General features: G+C 29.3%; 1 protein-coding gene across 2 annotated transcripts in view; it reads left to right on the top strand.

The window, feature by feature from the left end:
• Positions 1-20,583, top strand: part of LOC111032589 (solute carrier family 2, facilitated glucose transporter member 1-like) — a 60,860-nt gene that overhangs the window by 13,640 nt on the left and 26,637 nt on the right. Inside the window, exon 1 of one of the 2 annotated variants that reach the window (XM_022312971.1) lies at positions 10,552-10,991. The exons of the other annotated variant lie outside the window; for it this stretch is intronic. Coding sequence (XP_022168663.1) covers positions 10,932-10,991 — 60 coding nt within the window. The 5' untranslated portion in view covers positions 10,552-10,931. Of the gene's footprint in view, positions 1-10,551; positions 10,992-20,583 lie in introns of those variants that run through there. 2 annotated transcript variants of the gene reach the window in all.

Below are 20,583 nucleotides of genomic sequence, written 5' to 3'. Positions count from 1 at the left end.
TCCGTGAATATATGAAAATTAGTTAATTATTATTATTATTATAATGAGGGTTCAAAACCGGTTTCCTTCGTCTAAAAAATTAAGTTAGATTCTTACATATATAGATTATAGTATTGATTACGATAGCTCATATACTTCGATATTTTGCTTAATATTATAATACATATTAAAATAAAATGTGGGAGGTTGCCAAACATTTGTCAAACTTTATATTTTTTATTTTTGTGCTTTTGTCTACATATTTATATTACAATAATCAAAAGTATCAACGATAATAGTAGGTACTGCCAATAATATTAATATTATGTGATGGATTAATTTCTTAGTTGAATCAATGGAAAACAGTATACATAGAAGTAGAAAACAAATTCGAATTTTTATTTAAATACAATCTTAATTAAAGAGAAATTGTCAGCATAATAAAAAAATTTGTAATCAATTATGCAAATTAATTAAATTTGGATTCCAATGATTTTTTTGAATACGGTTTCAATTTTTCAGTTTAGTATATCCTCAAAAAATGTCAAGGAATCCTGCTGATAAATCACTTAAAGTCATTAAAGATATGAAAATATCACATGCATTCCAGAATGTGTTCATTATTTTTTTTAAGTATGCCTGTCACAAATATTTTCAGTAAAAGATAATTTTCATAGTTTAAATGCATACAAAATAAATTAAAGTCAACATTGGGCCCATAAAATGCAGACGCTTTAGGAAAATTATACTACAGTCTACAGCCAACTTGAATTTCGATAATATTGACGAGTTAGCAAAGCAGAAAGTGAGGAAATATTTGTGAATAATGTTTAATTCATTTTGACTTTTTGAAAATTAATTTGATATATAGGTATTGATAAATTCAGACATTGTTTTATTAAATACAAATATTTTTTTGATTAGTATTTTTATGATAATATATTATGTGTTTTATTTTATGATTCAACCTCAATATTATTTGCTGTGCAAAAATGTTGTCATAGTATTGAAGCGAACAGAGAGAAAGATAATCAGGAGCCCATATAATTTTAAACTGCACGGGGCCTATGAATTGGTAAATTAGGTCCCAATATTACTGGTTGATGTTATATGAAATATACACAGAACTAATATTTATTTAGATTTCAAAATTAATTAAACATATTTAAGGAGTGATACATTAAGTTCAATCAGTTTTAATTTTGAGATGACTATAAGTATTCAATATTATCTATAAAAGCTTTGGGGTGGTGTATTCTCAAATAAACAGAGTATATCTAATATTATGATGTGTATTTGTATTTGATAGTAATATATGTTATGCTGATATTACTCGACAACCTCTAAGAGAATGTTAAAAATAATTAATTTATAATAATTTAGACAACATTTTATTGAAACTTTATACAAAATAATATGTTTTGTATATTGTATATTGTATAGATATTAGATGCAATAGTTGTTGGTAGCTGGAAGCTATGACATTTTTGTACCATACGTACTTGGTTTTGTATTGAATGATTTAACTGTCTTTTTTTCACCTTCCTATTTTAGTTATAAGTTGCAAAAATAGGGAAGCAAAAATTATAAGAAAGTAGATGATGAGGAGAGGAAGTATTGAAATGTGCAATAATTCATGCAATTGATTTGGTCTGCTTCTTTTTGCGGCTGTTCGTTATTATCGCAGTGGACGTATGCAATGATATACACAATATATGTCCATCATATATTGATACCTACGTATGAGTGTATATGAATATCATAAATCATAATAAGGTACAGTTGTCCTTGGTATTAATATTATTTTCTACTGCGCCGTTATAAATATAAGGTGAAATTTGAATCTGAAAGTTATTCGAGCAGAAAATGAAATTTGGGGTTGCTTATTAGAGCTTGGATTTCGATCTATTTGTCATTTTTCTTTCAGAACTATAGCAATGTTTGTTTTTCGTTATAAATCTGTTTTATGTGTTATTAATAATTTATTGAATATATCTACTATATTTTAGACATTTTTTTTTTCATTATTATAATTCTTTTTTGTATATTTTATATACTAAATAATTCGATTTGGTATATTTAGAAATATGATTTTAATGTGATTACAAGATTTAATGTTTGAGTTTTCTGGAAATCTTCTGACTATTGAGTTACCCATAAATGAAGGTAACTTTTAAATCCAGTAAAATCAAAATTAGTTGACAATATTCAGACAATAATACTAATTATTCACGAATCCAATTCTTTTAAAAAAAAACATAGATTTACTATTAATGTTATTATGTGCTCAGTTACAATGTTCCTGATCCATTTTCGTAATTATTCTTTCTATTTTATTACATTAACCTAATTATATTGAAATTTGTCTGAATACAGTGGCGTGTAACATAGGGTCTAAGTGTTGCTAAGGCAACACCTTAAATATGGGTAGGTGGGTATTAATTAAAGAAAAATAGGACATTTTATAGGTCGGTATAACAGTATAATGAGGGGTAGGTCACCAACATTTATTAGAGCAACACCTATTTTTTTTATGGTACACGCCACTGTCTGAATATAGCTTTTTTTTAAATACATTTAAAACCAAAGTGGTATCAACGGATACCAACATCACTCAGTCTCACTACCCATTTTATATTCATCAAAAATTGTTATCTTAATACTTTGTATTATGCCTGGAGATGGTTCTTAAAGAATTTTTATTGAATTTCTTAACTATAATAAGATTAAAATAATTGACTGTATATTATAGTCACTAGTAAATATTTCTACCAAAATTTCAATACAAAATCCATATTTACAATTTACATTCCCATTTAACTATCATGTAATCATCATTTTGATAAAACAAAAAAATGTTACGTAAATGAGAACATTGATATTACGTAAGCAAGTTAAATCCATAAAAGTATGCTCCCTATAGGTACAGATGTTTGTTTTCTAAATAAAATTAAATCCGTGCTTGTATGTAGTTCTATGGTAAACAAAATAACCATACAAATCTGGTCGTGTAAAGCTTAGGTATACATAGAAAAGTGACACTTGGTTCACATTTTGAAGAGAGGGGAGGGTAGATATACCAAGGTACTTCCTTATTTTTTTTTTTTAAACATTTAATTATCGACAAAAAATTTGAATTTTTTTCACAAGGGTCTTGGAAATATTTTATTGGGCTCGTTATGTTCATCCCCTGAGAGCGGGAGAGACTTAAGTACGTGACATGAACTTCACTTATCCTATAGCCTGAAATAACTAAAGAATTGAGTGTATTCAATTTGATGTTCTACGTGCACAAACTGGTAGTATTTTGCGGTAATTCATAATCGTCTGCGACTTGAGTTGCTGTAGTGTACTAGTGTCTACCACCCTATACTTAGCTATTTATATATTTACCCATTCATATTGAGAAGTATTAAAACTGCTTGTATATAACAAAATAGTGGATATTTTTCTTTCTGAAATTGCTCACTTCTGTGTACTATTTTTGAGACGTACAGTAAACTGTATACATTTCAATTATTTTGTCATTAAAATATAAAATCAGTTATATATTATATATTATATAAGGGTTAAAGGGAGGGCGTTGGGGCACTCAGTCCGCCTATCTATGACGGCGTCCGCTTTAGAAACAAATTATGAATTTGAACATAATGCTAAAAGTAGGATGAGTATAGTGCATGCTTACATAATAATTACTGTTTATGCATTACATATATACATTAAACACTATACATACAATTATAATATATGGAAAGTTTATAACTATATGGAGACATTAGTCCTCCCTAGAATTTTTTCTCACTTTAAGCCCTGTATATATATTATATGTATGTATTAATAAGTATAAATTTGTATGCTACTGTTAATATATTATCTTATTAAGCTTAAAACTTTCCTTCACTTACCACTTGACTCATGACTATTCAGTCGAAAATTATTGAAAATTTCGTATATAATTTAAGTAAAAAAAATAGCAGTCGAAACAAAGTGCAATAAATAAAATCCCATAAAAATTAATTTATATTAAGCTTATATTTGGTAATATTATTTTGTGTACACAGATTAATGATATTTCGTTCGTCTAGACATATTATTTTTTACCTACCGGACGATGGCTAACGAATTTTTAACGATGTAAGAAACCTATTAATTTATTATAGTATCGTTAATCGAGGGGATACATTAAGGTTTATATTCCTCATATTTAATGTGAATATAAGTATGATATAAAGAGACGATTATTTTTGAATTAATAAAAATTATAGGAATCTATTGTAATTAAGGTAAAACAATAAAATATAGTTACAATGTTAAATTCCATCTTACTCATTATTGCCACAAATAATATTGTTAGGTTGGTGTAGCATGTACCTCTAGTATTTTAAATACTATCAATATTTCTAAAATTGCTTCAGTCGAATTGTCATGACATTTACTATTTACATCATTATTCATTGATAATATTACAAACATTTAGACACAATACATATTTTATACTCACAAAAGGGCATTCATTTTGAATTGGACGATTTTACTTAATTGTATTACCGATAAATGTTCTCAATCTCCATTATGTATTTATGTATGTACAAAGGTTAGAAAGTAGACAGTAACTACATCATATAATTATTATAATTATTTCGCGTTGTTTCACCTTCATTCCTTATTATTTCCAATTTTTATTTAAGAAAAACTAACAAACATAACATACCAGTACTCATTTCAATTGTAGTTATATCATAATACGTTATAATTATATTTGTTTTATAGAATATTTGACATAAAAATAATATGTCTTAGATTGGTGGAACAATGAATGTTATATAATATTAATATCCACACTAAACTACCAAAGCAAATATGATATTAATAGGTACTCGGTTACTCGACCAATAGTCCGATAAATAATGATGTTTACGACAAATATGGCGTACATACATTTTATTTTATTAAGATAACTCAAACTAAATTTAAGAGTTAATTATAGGTACGCGTAGTGTAAATACGTGAAATACATATTATATATATCAACATCACTACCAAATATCAAATTTACGTCCAATTAAATAAAAATAAATAAACCTACTAGAAAGTCGAAATATGTTTATGTTCGCTCAAAGTGTCTTATGCTATTAACACTTTAAGAAATATCATTGCAAAAAATGTTGCAATGTGTAGAAAAACGTCTTTATTACGATGCTCCGAATGACGTCCGAAATACTTACTATGTTTTGTTAAGTCTTTTAAATCGCTTCTCAAAAGTATTTTAATGTATTTTGAATACCAACTATATTAAGACGTAGTTCAAATTTCAACCAGAAATCTCACTAAAATTGCTCTTATAGTCCTATAGCACTCCTTTCACTTCGCCGTTTTGTTATAAGCCATCACACGAGTATCACTATATGTACATGTGACCACCGCTTTTTTCCCTTCTAATTTTATTTTAAAAACGGCTCTATGCAAATTTATTTTTGACCTAAATTGGACATTTCATCCAATTATTTCTTTCTCAACATCCGTTACTTATGTACAATAAAAATGCAAAATAAAACAGTGTTTTTCTTTCACGCACTTAAATAATCAACCCGTTGTGTACCTACACGCTACACCTATACTTTATAATATATTCCATACCCATACATTATTATAATTTGCTTGGAAAACAAATATTAATACCATTACACATAATATCGTCAGATACCGAGGTTGAAATAGTTTTATTACTGTTATTAGAATCATTATAATCAATGACAGTGTTTCTGCGGTGTATGGTGATACTGAGTGCGTGGGATCTATAGGTTGTCATCATTTCATATTTCATACATTATAGTCGATATAAATTACTATTAAAATATTATCATTACTCGATACATCTTCCATCTGTGCAATATATAGTGTCGGTTATATCTTATATTATATCCATGTATAGTATTGTTAGCTTATTTAAAATAAACACAATACATATCATACTGGTTTGATTAAAAAGTCGTCATAGCATATGCGATGAAGTGGCGTGTGTCGAAACTGTTCGATTAAAAATAATGGGTGTTAAATTTTGAAATTCGTTTTGATGAAATAGATTATATACGTATATTAATCACCTTGAAATGTTGGTATAATGTATTAAGAGCACGACGGTAAATAATTTTGAAGTCCAATGCATATAATAATCCATATAGAACATGTTATAGATATAATATAAAATATAATAAATAGTAATATGGATTTGTTCGTGAGATACCCATGTGGCTGTGTGTATGTAAATATTATTATCGTTGCATTAAAATATAACTAATGTACACTTGATTTTTTTAAAATACTTTCATTTAGGATTATGGATATAATATCACCTTTAAATAAGATGTAACTGGGATGTATTTATAAATTGTGATTTACTATGTTTGTAAACTGTAGTTGAATTTTAATTTCATTATATTTTAATACTATTTTGTTCTGTCTTAATCTATTCTTATTTATAGTTTTTTTTTAATTGAGATATTTTTTTAGTATTAATAGTTTCAACATTTGAATAATATAATAACTAACAGGTAACGAGAGATGTTACATAAGTATAATTATTGATAATGTCTCACCATAGCATTAATGAATACGGCATAGTTATATTATGCGTTGGACCTAACGTATAAGTACAGTGGAATCCGCTTATTGTGGGCACCAGTTAATATGGGCATCCGCTTATTGTGGGCAAACAGAGCTGGTCCCAATACAAATGTATGTTAACAATGTTAATTCGGTTTTTATGGGCAACCGCTTAATGTGGGCAAACAGGGCTGGTCCCAACGTGCCCACATTAAGCGGAATCCACTGTATATAGTCACTAAATCAGAAAAATTCTAAAATTGAAAAACTAATCCTTGGTATTTATATATATATATATATATATATATATAAAAAAAATTAAAAATTAAAGTCACTTAAATTAAATATGTTTAAAAATTTGATTTTAGGAATAAAATGTTTAACTAATTTTAAGACCAAGCAGGTATTGGATTAAAAAAATATATATTATTTACATACATAATATATATACATAGGTATATATTTCGTTTGGTAGGTACCTACTCATAAATCGCAACTAATATTATCGTTAGATTGAAACAACAATTCTGTTTGTATTGAACTAATATTGTTTAACTTACCTAATACTATGGTCTATAATATGTCGTAATATACATTTCACAAATCAAATAACTTTAATCTAGTGGGTACCTAATAATAATATGAGATATTATAGCATATTAAAAATTACTTTATAGCATACAATAATTATTTGGAGTATATTTATTTATTCATTGCTGTTTTTGTACTAGTATTTGGTATCAGAGTTATATTTTTAATTTTAGAATTCTGATCATTTATGAGAGACATCACACCTCTTTAAGGGGGTTGGTGTAGGGTTGCTATATTTGATTTTACTTAAACCCGGACAAACAATTTTTATATTTTTATTGGAAAAACTATACCATTTCTCCGCGTTTAAACAATAACTTGAATATCCTTTTTCATGTAACTAAAATACCACATACGAATATACAATAGTCAGCACTCTACATCTTTTTACAACATAATATGTTTATACAGTCTAACTAAATTAAAATTGAAAAATTGCATTCCGGTTTCTACTATCGGCAATACAATATACATACAAACAATTTTAATTGAGTTATAGGTATATCATATTTAGACATTAGAAAACTCGTGAAAATTTACCACGATATAATATGTTCCACCTAGGAGATGAGCACTGAGCAATTATCCACCTCAAAGGTCTAACCTGTTTGGTTCTATTGCATCCTTCTTGAACTATTAAAACTTTTCATTACACATAATTTTTACAAATTCTTCAAGGAAAAAATGTGATTTCGATTTTGGATATTCGCGATTACGCATCGTTGGTTAAACTTGTTATACATATTTTTCTATGCGTCATTTCGTTTATAAATAATACATCACCCACAAATCGCAATATAGTATTTACTATCTTTTTATTACTGCAATAATATTGTACATTTATAATTTATATTGTTATGTTTCATACGTTGTTACTTATATAATATAATATACTACGTTATGCATGTTTTATTCTTTGGCAAAATTTAAATCAATTTGTGTACTTTTGTTTTGTATTTTACGTGATACGTGCCTTTTAAATGTTGGACCTGAGAAAATGAAACACAATGTGTTTTATAATGTGATCGCAACGGGCATTGACTCAGTGAAAAACTGTCAAAACTGTATGATTGATCGTCAATTGATGATTACAGTTATAATAAGGATTAAAATATCTATCATTTAAAATTCATTCAAACTCCATTAAATAGATACATTAATTGAATCATATTTGGTTCAAATATAGATGTGGTTCTAATGTTAAATTTAATATAAGTATGAACAATCAAAAAACATATTTTAATTAATTCAAATAAAGCTTAACAAAATTATTCATGGATAGTGATCGCAATTTTATCCATGATATGTACCTTTAATAACATTATTTTCTCCAACTGGTTTTTTTCATTGTCATATTGTATATATTTTAACAACAATATTATATAATCGATTATCGTACTCAGTGTTGACAAATGCAATGAATATTTATTTATTCTTAATTTTAAATGATATTTTTTGAAACTTAAGAACTCTTTATCCATCATTTAAAACCAAATATTATTTAATTTTTTTAAATGTGTTGAAAAGATTTTTAATTTAATTCAATTTAAATTAGTACATCGCTAACCTAACTTGTATTACAAATATTTTTTAATTCGTTATTACAAATATTATGACGTGTTATTGACTATTGTACACTTTTATTCGTCAAGTATATTTACCATCTAAAATATTTGTAGATTTATATTGCGAGAAAAGTGTCCAGGTACAAATGTGTGTAGTACTGCAGTGTACCAATAAGGTAACTACGAAATGTATCTTGATTATTTTTTTTATTGTTTTATAAACAGTCATATTTCATCCACGTTCACTTTACATTTCTAAAATATTATGCACCCTTAAATAGTTTAATTTTTAATACATATAATTACGTATATAAAGTACATATAGGTAAATGTATAGCACACATGCAAGTTTTCGTTTAATTCTAGACCGGAAGTTATTACCTCGATATTATACATATTAATTATTACTGCAATACTTGTTTTGTCCATACGGCGTGCATGTGTATTGTTTGTGCGCACAACTGATATAATATGATAAGTACTTAAACATAGTACCTACTTGAGTGGAACTGTGGTCTAGACGAGTTTTTTTTAAATTAATAGTCACCTCTACTTAATGATTTTATTACCTATCAACACATTTATTACAATTTCGCAGTGCTGTACAACTTATGTAAATTAGGAATATTCAAGTATCTCGAGGTACCTTTGAATTTGGCATCACTACATATTTTAAATAGGACAAAAATTTTATCAACAAACGAGACCAAATTGATGCGTAGAGCATACATAGTATTATTATTTTTAACATTTAATATTTTAATTTCCGTATTTTTTCTTCTATCTTAATCTTTTTAACATTGATGAAAAGTTTTAAATTTTGTTTAACATTAATATTTTTTGGGATGAATACGAAATTTTTTATTTCCGACTGGTTTTCCTTAAGGTTTTTGTTGCCATGGTTAGGTACTCATTAATGAAATATATTATTTATGATTCGTAGATTTTCCTAGAAGATGAAAAAATATGGAGTATCTAGCGCAATAAGTTTTTTTAATGGGTAGGTAGGTATACTGCTATTATTTTACTTCTTAGATATGATGTATAATGTCACATTTATTCGTGTTGGGGACCGTCACACAGGCTAAGTGGTTGTCTATCGCGTGTTAAAAAATAGTGTTTCAAAATAAATGTCTGCATTAGGGGTTGCTTCCCAAACCGGAAACAGTTTTTTTTTTTCAATACGATTTTGAAAATCACAAATTTACGTAATGACATGAAACGATGGTGCCGAAACTTGAAATTGAAAATGTAACAATTGATGATTTTTGTTTCTAATCAATATACTACCTTTCCAAATCAATACGTCTACGCTATGCGTGTGAGCAAACAATATTGGTTTAGAACCTCATCGATAGTGTGAAACTCTCGGTCGTGCAGCGTACATTTTGGAAAAGAAATAAGGCCCCAAAAGACTGCAATAATCTTGATTGGTGCGGCTAGAGGAGGGGGGGGGGGTTAACATGGTGTCGGCGACGACGGGGTTGATGTTAAATATTTAGTTTGAAAATTATAACAATATAATATATATTATCATAATTCATCTGCCTATAATAGTCACTACGCTACGATGATGATGATAATTGGTTAGAATAACGCCGAGAGCAGGCAGGCTGGCAGGTATAATATGATAGGTATTTCACATACTAACACCTATGCGATATTTTACACGAGTAGAACACGACTATACGCGCGCGCACCACCCCGCTGCGGACGTTGATGCGATGTGAGCGCGCTCGTGTGGGTGCGTCAGGTGGGGATGCGGCGTTCGGCGCGGAGGGAAGGATGACGGGCCGCCGCTACCGGCGCTCGGGAGCGCTCCCGTCGTCACAACGCGTTTGGCCGTGTGCAGGACGAGGAGGACGCAGCCGGGGCGCGCTCGATATCGTATTATTATTATTATTATATCGCATTTGTATATACGTACGACGATTTTTCACACACGCGCGCGCGCCACAAAGCGTTTATATAGATCCTTTGCGCGACCGGTCGCACCCTCAGTCGTCCCTTGTACGCGGCTTGGCGTGTAGCAGCGAACATAGGTACCCACACAGCCGATCTTTGGTATTTTTGAGAGACTGCGAGAGAGAGAGAGTGACGATATCTGTCTGATCGACGACATTCCGCTGTAGCAGACCGATAACATTGTACGTGGTCACACCGTACATCAACTTACTGTGAGTCGAGTAGATTATGACCGAAAAGCAAATGGTGAAAGACGCGGAAAAACAGGCTCCCACGCCTCAAAACCAGGTAAGACGAAAGATCGATTTTCCATCGTTATTACTATTAGGTACTATAATATATTATATAATTATTGTTATTATTGTTGTATTTCTCACCAATCGCAGAAGGCAACCCCTTTCCCTCTCTCTTATCGCTACACCCCACGCTATATTATAGTATACACAATGATAATATTTACATCGTGCGCTTTCCACCCGGAGGCGCCTTGTCACGATTAATGGTATTTGCCGTTAACGAACATAGAGAATAAAGTCTTTTTATATTTTCAAACAAAAGATATATGACGATTCGTAGCGTCGTTGGGTGGTTCGTTTCTAGTTTCTAACACATACGTTGACTGTTGACAAATTCTTTAGTAAATAAGTACATAATCTGCAAAAATATATTTCTTTCAATTTTCCCGATCGCGTAGTTTTACCAATAGCCATAACGCGTTAGTATTGTAACTTTCGATTTTCTGTTACTCTCTGTAAGAAAATACTAAAAAAAAAATATCTCAACTAAGTATAATATTGAAATACCTAATTATTGTCATTGTTGAAGTCCAATTATATTGTATTATAATATATGTCTATATTGATTATTACTACATTTTACCAATTAGATAATTGATTTGATTTTTTTACAGAAGGATTTTGAGTTTAAAATTATGTATTAAATGGTTTTTTATCTAATTCTAATAAGTTATTTGAACATATTGAAAAACTCGATGAGAAAAGGTTACATTATCTAATCGCAAATAAAAACGCATAATATGTTATGGTAATAATGCCGAAAAAAACTGTTATAATTATGTACATGTAGGTAGTATTAGGTACTTACTTGTAGGTATTACACATTAAAATCCCAAAATATTATATTTTATTTTATATTGTAGAAGTCAAGAAAATGTTGATCTAATGTATTTAATGTGTGTGTACCTAACTAAATACGTATTTTATATTGTTGTATTGACATACATTTAAACCTATAAATGAAAACGTATGTCTGAAAAACATAATCTATGAGTAGATATTTCATGATACAGAAAGGCCTGTATATAAAATGCCACATTTGAATATTTTTTCATACCTAGTTAATAATATTACACTGTTATTAATATAGCTTATGAGTACATTAGTCGCGTTATGCATATGAATGCATTTAAGTTCTATTAACTGTCTTATAAACACTGTTTTTTTTTAATACCATTCTTAACGTTTAGCTGAAATAGTCCAGTGTATAGACGGATGAATTAATTTTAAGGTCAATTCAATAACCATCAAAAGTTGACTTGTCGGATAGTATTATATTATCGTGTATATTAAAGAAATATTGGTAAATTGAGAGTAATGAATATATTTACTGGGACGTGATAATTATGAGGTCACATAATGTGACATATTATGTGCGCGAATGAATATTCAACGACAACTATTTAAACTTTAAAGCTTTGAACCTGATTGAGTATTAATAATCGGAAATGATTTGGTGTAAAGATAATTCGATAGAAACATTGTTTTGAATTCATTATTATTTTATACAATCATTATTTGTTGACAACGGTCATTCATCTTTTAAATTCATACCATTTGAACATAACGTGAGTAATGACAAATTAATTCAACACCTCTATCATCGTAATATATAGTTTATTAATTATTATTTTATAGCTAATAAAGATATAATTATAAAGTTAAACTCAAATTATATAATATTAGGATTATGCAAATCATTTATAAAATAAACTCTTACATCTTAATTTTTTTTTAGCATCTAAGAAAAAAGAGTGTTAAATATTTTGTCATCCAATTTATTACATTTTGAATTTTGAATTGTTTATCTAATCGGTTAACATTTGATCAACACCTAATTTTTTTTTTATTGAGGAAAAACATGTTATTCATAGTATCGTAGTTTTGAAGAGGCTTACACCATTTCATAATTTTATTAAATTATTAAATATTGATATTTAAGTGCAATTTACTCATATTACGTAACATTTTTCTTAAGTATTCATTATAATTGGTTACCTATTTATTCTATTAAGTACTATATCATGTACTAAGGCTATAAAGAAAAATACACAATAAAAAAATGTTTTCTGATGATATAAAAAAATTATTTTATAGATAATTTATTCCCTATAAAGACTCATAAATGAGTATTAAAAGTAGCCACAAGTAGATTAGTGTTATACATATTGGAGGGAGAATATTATATAGGGTAAAAGGTCCCACATATTTTTTTTTTGAAGAGTGGGGGAGTCAGGTTGTAATACAAAAATATTATTAGTAAGTATTTCATTATATCATTGTTAACAAAAATCGAGTTCATTGAAATGTCAGAAAGACTTATAAATAAATAAATGTATTCATGAAATAAGTTATTCAGTGTGAATATCAAATAAGAAAAAAAATTACTATTACATTTTAAAAATAATAACATTATGTAAATCACTCGGTAACTGACATTAAATTAAAATTTAATTTAATTTACTCATTTATGTATGAATAGTTATTATGCAACACACGCTGCTATATTCTATAAGAATTATTTCGATTTGAGGAAAAAATGTATATTATAAACTGTAGGTATTGAAGTATCAAATAAACGGTATTCATTACAATTTATAACTTTGAAATATCGACGCAATAAATTATTTAATATATACACCTTCATAACCTTGAGTAAAATTTGTCGCGAATCACATATAAAAATGTATACGATCTGCTCAGATGCAAATTGTACATAATTTAGTACCTATAATAATATGTATTTTGGTGCAAAATTTGAACTCTCCATATCTCTCCACCAGCCCTTTACACTTCCTGATCGATCAATCTAGTATCTACTGTTTGACTCTGATTTCCACTCTCTCCTTAAACACGATTAAATCTCTGTACACCCCAGTAAGGTATATATATATATATATAAATATACGGTAGAAATATGCGAGTGTATGCTGTATGATAGATATATTTTAATATCAAATGTAAATCGTAGCATAATATAATAAGTAGTAGCCAACAATTTATAATTATCAACTATTTAATGGCCATTATTTCTAATTGCATCGGACATTCAGACCTATATCAAAATCATTAACTAACCGAGCCACACGTATTTGTGAAGGTACCTACTAATAAACGATAATCGCCAATCGATAACTGGTAACGTTCATTACAAAAAATCGTGTCAAAAAAAAAAAACTATTAACAATAATATGCCCAGCTATGCAATATTTTATAATATACCTACCTACATATTTCCGGAAGTGTGTCGCGCGTTGTATACGCAACTTGAAGTTAGTTCCACCAGTATTATACACCGGAAATAGTTATCCAAAACGGTTTATGATGCGCTCTGACTACGATATTAGGCCCACGAAATATTTTATTGTGTTTCCAGATACAGAGATACGCATATCCGTTTGCATCTGTGTGCGGTCTTGTGTATTTTTTTGGTTTTAAAACGAGTTAATGGTTTCTGTGGGGGCCGCCGTGCATGTATATCTATATGAAATAAAAATCTAAACGGTTGTATATTATATTATTATGCACTCGAGCTTATACTTACAAAAATTTAATTTTAAACGCCTCCGTCAAAATGAACTCCGTTATTATAATATGAAGTTTACTTTGAACATCATCGGAGCTATAGGGCGTCAAGAAGACAAAGGGGAAAAAATGGCTGTTTTGATTTTAGTTCGGTAAGTTCATTATAGGATCAGATCTGTGAGTTAAAACCATCATGTATACATTTATTAATTACTTCTCGTACACGTGTCACAACTGCAGTGCAGTCTACCGGATACGCGTATTTTACATTGTGTATAACCACAGTGCGTGGCTAGGTAGGTACCTACCTGTAATATAATGTCTCGAGTTTCCGCGTTGTTGCATAGAAAAAAAAACATAAACACATATTTTATAACAAATGCATAGGTGGGTACTCTATTTTACAGAGTTCGCATAAATTAATTATAACTGATATGTAAATCGTAATTTCATTAATATATCGTTTCCGTCGAGATGCCGCCCAATATCTGTGTCTAAAAATTAAAAATCTAATACTAAAATTATCGTTAATTTTTATGTTTAAACTCACAATTCCCATTATTTAGAATTTTATTTTTGTAGTGATATACATTAACATATTACAATCGAAGGGAATAAGGTATGATTTGAAAATACAATTACAATTTTTATTGTCATGTGAATTTGTCAGAAATGATAATCAGATATATGTTAATATTGTTAATTCTCACCTAGCCTACAATGTATAAGCATGGAACTATAAAACTATAAATTACATAAAATATTCTTTATATTTACCTCTAATATCGGAAACATCTCTTTGGTAGTAGGCACTATTTTGTATTTCTTATAATTGGTTTTAATTAAATTTAATAAAAACTGTTTCAACCTAATTTGCAAATCGATTGTCTAGGTAAAATTCTTCGTCATGACACAATTAATTGTGCAGATCACTAAAATAATTTTGTCAGCAGAAGCTGGTTGTATTTGCATTGTTGGTTGAAATATTCTCCATCTATAGCCGACAGGGCGCCAATTGTACTTTAATATCACACGTCAAGCTCACGAGAGGCAATAATTAAATAGTTTATTGTATTATATTTTAATAATTATTATTAGATATGAGATTAAAAACTAGTTGATAAACTTAAAAGTGAAAATCAAATGGCATGGCATTATACAGTGTTTTTAAAGTGTAACACGTCTCATTAAAATGGGGCTTGATAGAGCGTGTTAACACGTTATGTGTTAATAGTGTGTTTCTACCTTTATTTTTTATTAAGTGCTATACTGTTATTTTTTACGACAATATTTTCATTGGTTTGAGCATTATTTTTCATATCAATCTTGCAAACTTTTCAATTTATCATCAAACATAATATTTTGACGGGTTAAAAATTTAAAATATCGTAGACTATAAACGTTCTACAATTTGGTACTAATAATTAATATAATTTTTCGAAAACATGTATCAGTATTTGTAGCTGTACACTTACATGGTTGTAGGTAGCTACTGTTTTATATTATCGATTAGTTTCGTTTTTACAACCGAATTAATGATTATTATAAAATCAGTGTATTTATGGACCAGTTAATGGCAGATATTTACGATAGGTAGTTAACTATTCATTAAAACAATAAAGTAATAATTTACGATGATGTCGATATTCGCCCCCTATCAAATATTTTACTTAAAGTATGTACTACTTTCATTTAATTTTACGTCATTTCTGAAAAAAAATCTTTCTATACAGTGTGCTTGACAGTCATCTCATAATATAATATGAGTAAAAAGTTAAAAATAAAATGTATTTACAACATTTTACCTTTCTGTATACAAACATACATACATACATACATTTAATATATATTTTTCCACGTACATATTCGACGAGCCGTTTATAGTTGTTTTCAATCAATATTTGTAATGTGTATATTATTATATGCATATAAAATTATATTATTTTAACTTGCAAGCTCGTGATCTATGTGTAATTAATTTTTTTTAATGAGTTCGATAATATCGTCCATCAAGACTTATGATTACTATTGAAATTTAACATTTTATGTTGCTAACGGATATAATAAGAATAATAACCGCGGGAATATAACCAATAAGTTTCACAACCACATTGCACACCGTGTACCGTGGTACCTAAAATGGCCATGGTGTTATTATAAAACCGATATTCAAAGAAGTTCGTGACATTTTCAGTCTTTTAAAATATACAGGTCGTATTAGTTATTTCCCTTTTTAACATTATATCTATCCGTTTATGTATTTCAGACAGACGATGAAATATGTGAACATTTAGCGGTCACTTGTAGTGTGATAACATCGAATAATAATCGCGGTCGGATAAATCGTAAGTTTAGAGAGTAAGAGTGCTCGAAGGTTAAAGTTTATCGAACTCTGTACATTTATTTCGACGGACTCTTATTAATAATAATAATTTCTGCGCCAGATTAGATAACGAAATAACCCGTCCTGCACCGTAGCCAAGGCGGTTTCCAACTCTGTTTTTTTATTTCCATCCGCAGTCTTAGCTATTATGGTTATCATCGAGTACCGTGGTTTTGCTAATGTACGAAATGTTTTTTGTAACAATTTCAAACTACCAATAATCGTGAGTACACGATTCGATGTGCGCACATGTCCATCACATATTAGGTAATAGTAATATTATTGTGCGCAGCATTGGAGTCTCCGAGTTACGCGTAGTTATAATAAGATAGGTATATTATTATAATATGTTATTAAATACAAATTAAACGTCATACGTCTATAGTACAATATATTATACTAATTATAGTGAAACCGATTTTCACTTGGGCAATACAATAGGCACATCGATATTTTCACGGCAGTCGACCGACATTAATTTTCGCCAGAAACGCTTGCGTGTTTACCTAAACCCGTATCATACAATATAGTATAATGTAATAAATAATAATATTATTTTTTAGGTCAACGCTATTATTAAAGTCTTATGTTGTACCGAGACGTCGGACTCGGCACCAAAACATCAGAGTATAGTTTTTGAGACTGATTGACGCACATTTTATAACGATATATTATGTGCAGCGAAAGATGGCCAGAGAGTACAATACGAGTATGTTCATTAAATTCGGACATCACGAACGCATTTATATGGGCAATTGTATTGTAAAATTCTGTTCAAAGTTTGTGGGCATATTTTATTAGTATTCGACCCGGGTACACAAAATATGCTAAAAGACGCTTATATCGTACATTCGTACGTGTTATCGAATGTTCGGTGAAACGTTTAAAATGTTAACAGCCGTGTAGGTAATTAACCTATATCTTACAAACCGTTGTCTCCTCCATATCAATAATTTTCAACAGCCGTCTGAAATCTCATGTATATATGTCTTTTTATCTTCTTTTATATTATTTTAAAACTTTTATCGTGGATATGGAGTATAGACACTATTATATTTTGTATATTTGAGTTACCTCAATAAAATAGATATTATTATTATTATTATTATTGTGTCACGTCGAAGGAATTTTTATATCGCAGTATCTTTCAATGTTTATTAGAAACACAGTTTTAATGCGTTTTCTTAATTATATATTATATATACCTATACGTTGCTATCTATATCTATCTATCTAATACCTACACAGTGTTTTTTTTAACGTACAAAATACTAATTTCTCAATAGTATTTTGTCCTTTTTAGAAACAAATCAAACCGTCTACTAAAAAGAGATAAAAAAGTTGTTTTAACTATTATTCCAAACACGAAAATTGACTGGGAAAATGATTATCAGCAGTTGATAAAAATCTACCAGTATAATATATAAGCAAGAAAAATAATCTAAGACTAAAATATTATATGCCTAGCTTTTTTTGTAGTACGATTGCGTGTCAAATGAACATATAATTTAAACTTATGTCTACTATTAATAAGTTACAAGTCATTATATTATTTCTCTCATTCTCTGCAATGTTATTCAATTGTGTAACGTTCGAAATCGAAATTTAGAATTTGTACGTCCGCAGTCTTTATACAATCGTATTTTGTTTAGAAATATAATATTTTTACTAGTTTTATAGCAATGGATCGGTAAAGGTTAGGATAAATCTGAGGAGGGTACTAGTTCCTGAGGATATTTATTCCATCAGAGTGTCATATGCTGTAGAATAGTACTCCTGTGCACGACCGGACACCGAACAGATTATGTATATAAAGTTTTCCGTCTTTCGATTGCAGGATACGTCCATTTTACTAGTAATTTTGCGTGTGTAATGACGTTACAACGTGAATAATTTTTTTTTAAAAAAAGAAGATTTATCGTTATAAATCGGTGCACGCGTGTACATTACGGACACATACACACGTACACAAACGACACATTCGTGTGCTTATTAGGCACGCGAGTCGTCGCGGTGGTTGAAATCACTGGACTAAGGATGTTTCATCACAAAGCTCGACGCGTCACACGAGATCCGCAAATCGTAAACCGTTTTCTAGGTTATTTATATACTGCGATTCGTGTTTGTATACAAATTTAACGTATAGGTACACAATATTATGAACCTACCTATGTACAATGGACGTAAAAGAGATCGCGGACGACCCAAACTACCGTTGCGTGAACACGCTGAGCACACAACCTTGACGGACACTGTACGATGATTTTAGGTACATCATTTTTTCGTTGGCATCACACACGCACTCCGACACACACACACGCACACACTTGTGGACGTACATAGTGGCCCAACCTTGAACACCAATATTATTGTGTGTGTATACCTATAGGTATATTTGTAATCGTAATATTAATATTATTCATATGCGTGTGCATAGAATAAAATATGTCGCATAATATTGTTATGGTCGTTACAATATTATTGTACCTCTCCCCGTGTACATTGAGCAATATTATTATTTTCCCTTTACTCCTCGTTTTCCGACGAGACGTCGTCGATGGAGGGACCGGTCGAACCCCTGCAAACCTACAACACTGCAGCGCCCTTATTTGATTGTAAATATAAATGTGTGCGTGTATTGTATACTTAATACTTATGATTAGGGTGAGACGTTAAGTATATATTTATAGGGTGGGATTGTACTTTTTACTATCTCGAATATCGTACGAATACAATACAAACCTGAATGTTCTTGTAATATTACGAGCCTTAATTTCATGAGTTTATTATAACGGTTTCTCGAGAATGAAAATTAGACGGACGATCTGAGCCTCAGCGAAAGCTTATTGGACGTAATCGCAAGCTTGTCATGATTCAGTGTTCACGAGTTGGGTAGTCTCGAGATTTAAACATCAACGTTCATACAAAACTCGTTACGTATAAGTATAAAAGTGTTAAGTGTTATTCTTAACTAACCGGAATACTGTGTACGAGCAATATGTTATTACCATGTAGTAGGTACTCTTATAATTATTTATACGACAATTATTATTTTCGATTCGCCGGTCCTCCGCGGGACAAACGATTAGATTAAAAAATTAAATATTATAATTGTTGCAATATCGACTCTTGACATTCAAAATAATAATATGCTTATACGGGCGGTATTATAATTATAGGTATATCATTTATTAATCGATCGTTTAATCCGTGTTGAAATATGTTTATCGATTTGACAGTATCAATTACTTTACAAATAATTCAAGTTTATAATACATTGACAATGGATTAATTCGTTTTTTTTATCGGATCTATACAATTGCAGTTTACAAATTGCCAAGCATTTCAATACAGAAGCGCTTTATTACGTGGATATTTTAGTACCATATGTAACGATGGTATTTTATTATTTAATATTGTACAGTGTAAGAATATACTCAGATAGTCAGGTATAATATGCGTGCGTGCAATATCATATAATCGATTTTAAATATTTTATTATCTTTGTACGAGATTTCCGTTTGTGTCGAAACATTCGTCAAGATGAGACTTTCCCTGTTAGTATCGTAATTATTATTATATGTGCGTGTGATATCATATAAAATATTGTGATATTTGACGTACATATTATTATTTTTTTTATATGATCGATTAATTTTATAATTCAATCCAATTG

This window comes from Myzus persicae, unplaced genomic scaffold (assembly GCF_001856785.1).
Source record: "Myzus persicae strain clone G006 unplaced genomic scaffold, MPER_G0061.0, whole genome shotgun sequence".
Lineage (NCBI taxonomy): Eukaryota > Metazoa > Arthropoda > Insecta > Hemiptera > Aphididae > Myzus > Myzus persicae.
Note: the sequence above shows the minus strand (reverse complement) of the source record. Positions and strands in the feature narration are given on the sequence as shown.